This window comes from Myotis davidii, unplaced genomic scaffold (assembly GCF_000327345.1).
Source record: "Myotis davidii unplaced genomic scaffold, ASM32734v1 scaffold754, whole genome shotgun sequence".
Classification (NCBI taxonomy): Eukaryota; Metazoa; Chordata; class Mammalia; order Chiroptera; family Vespertilionidae; genus Myotis; species Myotis davidii.
In genome coordinates, this window is record NW_006286241.1 from 721,341 (window position 1) to 729,572 (window position 8,232).

At 45.4% G+C, this 8,232-nt stretch overlaps 1 protein-coding gene across 1 annotated transcript in view; it reads left to right on the forward strand.

The window, feature by feature from the left end:
• Positions 1–7,879, forward strand: part of LOC102770638 (serologically defined colon cancer antigen 8 homolog) — a gene marked incomplete at its 5' end in the record, with an annotated part of 117,418 nt that extends 109,539 nt beyond the window's left edge. The window contains 2 exons of the mRNA XM_015559921.1: positions 5,462–5,589; positions 7,666–7,879. Of these exons, the coding sequence (XP_015415407.1) occupies positions 5,462–5,589; positions 7,666–7,778 (241 nt within the window). The remainder of the gene's footprint in view (positions 1–5,461; positions 5,590–7,665) is intronic.
• Between the last annotated feature and the right edge of the window lie 353 nt (positions 7,880–8,232).

Sequence of the window (8,232 nt, forward strand, 5' to 3'; positions counted from 1 at the left end):
AAATATATATATGTAATCACATAAACACATATGAAAAGATAGTCATATTTACCTATGTGTGTGTATGTTCATATCCGGGCTGTGTCTACTAAGGTGACCTAGAAGCAGCCTTCTCAGTAGCAGTGAGCACCACCTAGTGACAGATCTTGGTTTCTAAAGACCATTCTCCACTAGAAGGCACAAGAGCTCCTTGGACAAGTACTGCATCCAAGAATGGCACAAGGACATATAAGACGAGATTGTCTAACCCCTATGCCATACACCTGGACCCAATACAAAGTAATGTTGGATGTAAACTATAACAGAAAATAAAAAATAAAAAATAAAATAAATAAATAAGCTGAGCCTGAAGCATCTTGTGGGGATAGAAGGACACGAGAATGATGGAGAGATATCAGGCAGGAACCAGCTGAAAGTGGTTCCCATGGGCCAAATCTGGGGTGAGATGAACATAAAAATAAATAATGATCCTCATGGATTATCCATGACTCCATGCTGATACCAGTGAGTTAATACAGGGAGGAGGGAAAACTCTTCCTTACAGCACAATATTAACTAATGAACAAGAAAGTATGTTAGAGTAGAAAAGTCGTCATTGGTTGTAACACTAGTAGGTGAGAGTTTGATGAGGAATTGGTTGCTTACATGGTCTTATTGGAAAAAGGAGCAACTGAACCCCTGTGTTTCCTTAGTCCATGTGTGAGGCCTCTCCATAAATAAATAAGATGAGCCTGGAGCATCTTGTGGGGATAGAAGGACACGAGAATAATGGAGAGGTATCAGGCAGGAACCAGCTGAAAGTGGTTCCCACGGGCCAAATCTGGGGTGAGATGAACATAAATAATGATCCTCATGGATTATCCATGACTCCATGCTGATACCAGTGAGTTAATACAGGGAGGAGGGAAAACTCTTCCTTACAGCACAATATTAACTAATGAACAAGAAAGTATGTTAGAGTAGAAAAGTCGTCATTGGTTGTAACACTAGTAGGTGAGAGTTTGATGAGGAATTGGTTGCTTACATGGTCTTATTGGAAAAAGGAGCAACTGAACCCCTGTGTTTCCTTAGTCCATGTGTGAGGCCTCTCCAGGCCCTGATGACACCTTTTCATGCTTAATTGTCAAGAAAACAAGGAGGTGGCCCGCATATGCACATGTGATCGCAGGCAACATGGGTAACTTGGAGGAAAGGGATGTTCCTTTTTTTTTTTAGTGTATTCGCTCCTTTAAAAAATCAGCTCTATGGAGGTAAATGTAAATATCACAAAAATCCATAATTTTAGCCCTAGCTGGTTTGGATCAGTGGATAGAGCATCAGCCTGTGGACTGAAGGGTCCCGGTTCAATTCCGGTCAAGGGCATGTGCACGGGTTGCGGGCTCCATCCCTAGTAGGGGGCGTGCAGGAGGCAGCCGATCAATGATACTCTCTAATCATTGATGTTTCTATCTCTCCCTCTCCCTTCCTCTCTGAAAATCAATAAAAATATATTTAAAAAATGAAGTCCATATTTTAAGTGTGCAATTAAATGTATTTTGACAGATTGCACAGTTTTAACCATTATAATCACATTTCTATCAGCACAAAAGGTTCCCTGGTGCCCATCCCCTGTCTCTGGTCCTGGCAATGCAATCTGTCACTCCAGGTGTAATTTTCTAGAATGTCATATAAGTGAAACCCTACAAGACGTGTATGGTGCCTGAGTTCTTTAAGGATATGCTTTTGAGGCTCATCCATGTGTCGTCGGTTCTCGTAGCTTGTCCCTTTGTGTTGCTGCTATGGCGAGTGTTCAGTTGTGAGTCTCTACCACACTTTGTTTATCCATTTAGCACTTAGTGGATATTTAGGTTGTTTCCAGTTCTTAGCGATTATGAATAAATCTTTCAGTCTCATTTTAACAACAACAAAGAAATTCTTTGCCCCCCCTGCTTTCATTCTGATTGGTAAAATAGGGGCAACCACAAGTCTGGTTAAATGAGATCACCCGTGTCTGAGGCCTGAATGAAAACCATGAGTCTCTCAAACCACAGCTGGAAATAACCTCCCATTTCTCTATGTTTTGGTGGTTTTCCCCCTATTGCCTTTTACTGTAGTGTATTTCTCTCCTACCTTCTCTCCGCAGTCCTTTCAGGATAAGGACTACGCTATATTTACCTTTATTTGACCCAGTGCCTAGTAGAGTATCTTTCACATAATAGAGTCATAATAAATATTAAATGAATTCATTTAAATTTTCTCTAATTTCTTCCTTGGATGCCTAACTTATTTGTTTTTTGTTCTTTCAATCCATTAATGCATTCCTCCTAGAGTGTTATAAAATGGTTTCCTGCCCAGCCGGCATGGGTCAATGGTTGAGCGTCGACCTATGAACCTGGAGGTTGACCTATGAACCTGGAAGTCACGGTTCGATTCCTGGTCAGGGCACATGCCGGTTGTGGGCTCCATCCCCAGTACGGAGCGTGCAGGAGGCAGCCAACCAATGATTCTTTCTCATCATTGATGTTTCTCTCTCTTTCTCTCTCTCTCCTCTCTCTCCCCCTTCCTCTCTGAAATCAATAAAAATATATTATTTTTTTTAAAGAGTGGAAGAATAAAGTCAGACTAATAAGAGAAAACAAGAATCAAAGCAAGTTAGCAAATACCAATACTTCACCATTTAATTTTATCCAAAAGGTGTAGTTTTTCAAATGGAGTGAACGTTGGACAAGGATTTAAGAAACAAAAGTTGGTGTGAACTCAAGCATTTGTGGGTGGAGTGTTCCTTCAGATTGTCTTATTGGGAGACCCACAGTAATCATGGTTCCTATTCTGCATTGAATTTCAGATTTCAGTACTTAGGCACCTTCTCATTCCAGACATTGATGGGAGACTGGCAACCCCTTTGTGAAGGGAAACAGAGCCCCAGTTTGCAAAGGGGAGTCCTGATATGACTGTTGTCTCTGTGTAATGATTAATCCTGCCCTTCCCCCTTCCAGTGGGTATTGGTTTTAACAATGCATCTTATGGTCACCCAGTTACTAGAGATCACAGAGCCCAGGTCTCCCTGCCTGTACCCCCAGCTCTAAGGCGGGTCTGGCATGGGGATCTGACTCAGTGAGAGCCCACAGTGCTCTCAGCAGCATCAGCCCCAGCTGCCATGAGAGCCGCCTCTTCCAGCCACTGTCTCACGGAGTGTTTGTCTCATCTAAGACTCGAGCAGGCCCTCCGGCTTCCCTTCAAGACTGCAGCTGCCTTCCCCTGTGCTCAGGGCAGGAGGACATCCATTCATGAAACACTCACTGCCCATTTTCTAGGCGCCATGTGCCAAGGACTGAGCTGCGCTCAGGGACAGAGAGACAAAGATGACAAAGAAAGCAGATGTGTAGAGCAGTAAGGGAAGTGCGATAAAGGCTGCCTTAGGCGGTTGTCTGCACGCACAACATACATGAGGACACTGCAGACAGGGTAGAGTTCACTAGATAAAAATGGAAGGAGAGGGGAGAATTCTGAGCAGGCTTGAAGGAGTGATGTACACTGAGCAGGGGGCTAAGGGCTGGGATGGCGGGTGAGAAAGGGCTGGGGAGAGAGAGACCAGGAAAACAGAGAGAGACACATGCAATGATCCATGGCCGGAAAGCCGTGGTGTGACTGAGGAGGAAAGCATGGCCTCATCTGTCCGTTTGGTAAATATAGGAGTTTGGAACTGAGCGCGAGGCCAGGCCTTGGAGCAAACCCAAGGGGGTGTTGTCACTCGAAACACCGGAAGGGACCCTCCTCACATTAGGGAGGACCCCTGGTGATTCTGCTTGAGTGAGGTGTGGGTGTATTTTCCTTCTGGAATTTTCCACCACAACATTGCCACCCGTGTTGACCGGCCTCGATGCAGGCTTTCCTTATGTTGCTCTATAATTAGAAGCCGGTGAACGGAGGTCCCACAGCGGTACATACGCCAGTAGAGATCGCTTTATGCAGTTGTTTATTTTCAGTTTGGCAAGGCAAGGCCGTCAATATCGCAGTTAGTAAACTGAAGCAGCATGGAGGAGAAGTGCCCGCAAGCGGATCGGCGTTAGCAAGAGCTAAGTTGGTTAATTGAAGGAAACCCTCATCTCACTCACCCAGATTTAGAGTATGAAGAACCAACCTAATGTGTGAGTGTGTGCATGTGAGCATGTGAGTGTGTATGTGAGCATGTGTGTGAGCTTGTGTGAGCATGTGTGTGTGAGAGCATGTGTGTGAGCATGTGTGTGAGCGTGTGAGCATGTGCGTGTGTGTATGTGAGCGTATGCGTGAGCATTGTGTGTGTGTGTAAGCATGTGTGAGTATGTGTATGAGCTTGGGTGTGCATGTGTATGTGAGCGTGTGTGTGAGCATGAGCATGTGTGTGTGAGTGTATGTGAGTGTGTGTGTGAGCATGTGTGTGTATGTAAGCATGTGTGGGTATGTGTATGAGCTTGGGTGTGTATGTGTATGTGAGCGTGTGTGGGAGCGTGGGAGCGTGTGAGCATGTGTGTGTGAGTGTATGTGAGTGTGTGTGTGAGCATGTGTGTGTGTGTAAGCATGTGTGGGTATGGGTATATAGTATAGAAAGCGTCTTTTCCTGCACTTTCTCTCTGTGTGACCCACAGGGGCTTCTATTATGAAGTGCTGGGCAAGTTACTCATTTCATACATGTTCACATGACGTGGCTGATAGGTGAAAATATTCCACAAAACATGCACATCCTTTCCTTGCCTCCAGATAGAAGCTCTGGAGACATTACATTTGAGATTCCATTTTCCTTTGGGAGGGAAGTAGAAGTGGCCTGCAAAGCTTCGTTTACAGAATTCCAGTCTGGGTGGATTGAGCCCTGCTGTTCCTTTAGCTCCAGGACCTTTGGGAAATAGTAACCAGTCACCAGATAAAAGACTCACCAGGGCCACAAAACATGAAGAATGTTACAGCAGCCCTGGCCGGTGTGGCTCAGTGGATAGAGCGTCGGCCTACGGACCAAAGGGTCCTGGGTTCGATTCCGGTCAAGGGCACGTACCTCGGTTGCAGGCTCCTCCCCAGCCTGGGCCCTGGTCGGGGCTCGTGCAAGAGGCAACCAGTTGATGTTTCTCTCACATCAATATTTCTCCCTGCCTTTCCTTCTCTTCCACTCTCTTTAAAAATCAATGGGAAAATATCCTCGGGTGAGGATTTAAGGAAAAGTTACAGCAGAAGGTGTTTGTGTTTCAAGGTTACAAACTACCATCCCTCAGCTGTCACGGTTTTTTGATGTGGAAAGTTGAGTCCTGAGTCCACTTGGATGGACGGAATGTACTTCACATTGTACGAAAGGTCCTTTGGATTTTCCCCTAATTGCAGGGGGAGGGAGGGAGTGGAAAGACTGTTGTTTCTTATGCGGAACAATTTACTGCGTCTCAGCTCCCTGTGGCCCGTGGGGAAGGAATGGGGGTGCGTGCATCTGTGGATTAACTTCTGTCTCCTCCCTGCCTCGCAGACTGGAAAAAGAGGCCATTCAGCAGAGCTTCAGCAGCGAGGCAAAGGCCCAAGCCCTTCAGGCCCAGCAAAGGGAGCAGGAGCTGACACAGAAGATGCAGCAAATGGAGGCCCAGCATGACAGGACCGGTAGGTGGGGGGCGAGGGGGGCAGCACGGGGCCCGCGCCCGCCAGCCGGGCCCACGCCTCACTGTGAAATGACATCAGAAACACCTGTAACCTTTGGCTGGCCGAAGGGAGCAGATGCTAACTACACCGGAGATTCCGAATTACATATTAGTTAGCGTTTAAAAGGGAGAGTGGGAAGCAGTGCCCACTGTCTGTTGATTTCGGAGTGCTGCTCTCACATCTGCTGCACCATCTGGATTATGAGTTTATTTACCTGTGTGCAAGGAACGGAGAGCTGAGAGGGACCACAACAAAGTAGAAAAACAAAGGGCTCGTTTTTGGCTGGGTTCGCGGGCACACATGTTACAGAAAGAAAATAGCATCCGAAGCTCTGCGGGAAGCGCTCCGAGCTCCCCGTTAAAGCCTCCTGAATAGCGCGGAACGGCTCCCACAGAACACGCATTACAGCGCCTCTAAGAGCCTAATGAGTCTGCTTCCGCATCCAAACTGGAGAAAAGCTTTCGCCATTAATCGGTTCTTAATTCACTGTCGCAGCTGGATGTCATTCAGCGGCTCCAAATGGATACGTTCCTTTATTTAATCTTTGCAGCTTCGAACATTTTTAGCATTTGGACGCCGCCCCCGCCTGCCCCCCAGCCCAGTTGCGGGTGATGTGTAATCGTGGCATTCTTCAAGTTCTCCCAACTGCTGTTGAAATTCACTAATACAAGGCATTGACCACAGCTGGCAGCTTGGCTAAAAATTGCCATCTTTCATCGCCTTGGCGCTGTTCTGCAGGCCGAGTTGGCCAGCAACTCCTCACCTTTCATTTGAAAGGAAAATGCCCTTTGAAACAGGCAGTTGGGTTTGTGCGGTCGGGGCGGGATGCGGGTCTTTGCACTTCTGAGTTGTGCGTTCGCAGACAGTGTTAGTCACAACAGGGCCGTGGCAACTCATTATGATTCCACGACACATCCTCCAGGCTGATCGTCCCGGTAAAACAAAAGTTTCATTGATCCGCCTCTTGCAGAAAAAATGTGGCTTACTTTCCAGTGCTTTGATTTATTGTGCTGTAAGTGCTTTCTGCTACAAGGGAAAAGAAATAAAGGGCCTTCGGGAGCCTCGCACTTAAAGGTGATTTTCACCTGATTTAATGCCCACTGGATTGGATGGTGTGGTCAAAATTTGCCGCACATTCTAAGATGAAAAGTTAGCCATTCATTAAATAATCTCTTTACTAAGGAAGTGGCAAACGTTGTATTGAGTCACGTAATTTCCTCCAGCAACTTTATTAGAGACTTTCTCCTACTAGAATTTGTCACGAAAAAGAATGAAAATTTGCCAGACTTACTCGATGTTTTCCATGAAAAGAAAAAAGGAGGAAATTAGAGGCTAAGTTATTGTTTGCCTCCACTGCTAGCAGGATCCTCGTGATCGTGGAGTTGGGCCGATCCCCGAGCAAGATAAGATTATGTAACTGTAGAACCATCTTAACAACACTTCCTCTTACGTTGCACAAAAATACCACACTCTCTTCAATCTCTTTGACCAGATCTTCATTGAGGCTCATACTGTTGACGGTGAAATGAGATGACATATTTCACCTTCATAATGAGCAAGGGATATGCAAGGTTGGCAGGGTGGGTAATGAAATATGCGAGCAGACACGAAACATCAAGCATGAATGACAGCATAGAAGAGTTCCTCAATACCTCAGCTTTGAGTTATCTGATTGTAATAATTGTTGACACTTTATAGTAAAATTGTCCAAATAAAAATATCATATCTTGCATATTACAAGATATAAGCATATATGACTCCACTGGGGTATTGGGTAATCTAGTAACATGTTGAAACATTACACCACGCTGGTGTGATCAAAAATGTTTCTGATGAGTAATTATTCGAAAAATAAATGTCTCGCAAGATTCAGAGTCTCACCAGGTGAGCAGCCCTTTGACTGAGGACATCGAATGTGACCTCGTAACATATGGGATGTGGGTAGCGTCTTAGCGCGTTTACACTCTACATATGGAAGCACTGCAGAGCTACAGCCATAAACATCTTATGTTGGTGGGGGGTTATTGTTATTTCTAGAAAGTGAACAGTATTCATTGCTGACCTCCCAGAATGCATTTTTGACAAAGTTAAAGGAAGAGTGCTGTACGTTAGCCAAGAAACTGGAACAAATCTCTCAAAAGAGCAGGTAGGTGATATTATGTAATACTTTCAGAGCACTGTTTGTTTAAATTCTGTAATTTTTCTTTAAAGCACAGCATTTCCACTATTTTACAGTCAAATGTCAAAATTAGATACAGTAGACACCCCTTGTTCATAGTTTTACTCTTTTATTTTTACATATATATTTTTATTGATTTCAGAGAGGAAGGAAGAGGGGGAGAGAGAGAGACATCAATGATGAAAGTGAATCATTGATCGGCTGCCTCCTGCACGCCCAACACTGGGGACCGAACCCATAACTTGGGCTTGTGCCCTGACCGGGAATCAAACCTTGACTTCTTGGTTCCTAGGTTGATGCTCAACCACTGAGCCATGCCAGCTGGGCAGTCACCTTTATTTTACTTAATGATGGTCTTAAAGCACCAAACTAGAGCTGCTGGCAATTCGGACACGCCACAGAGAAGTCCTAAGTGCTCCCTTTAA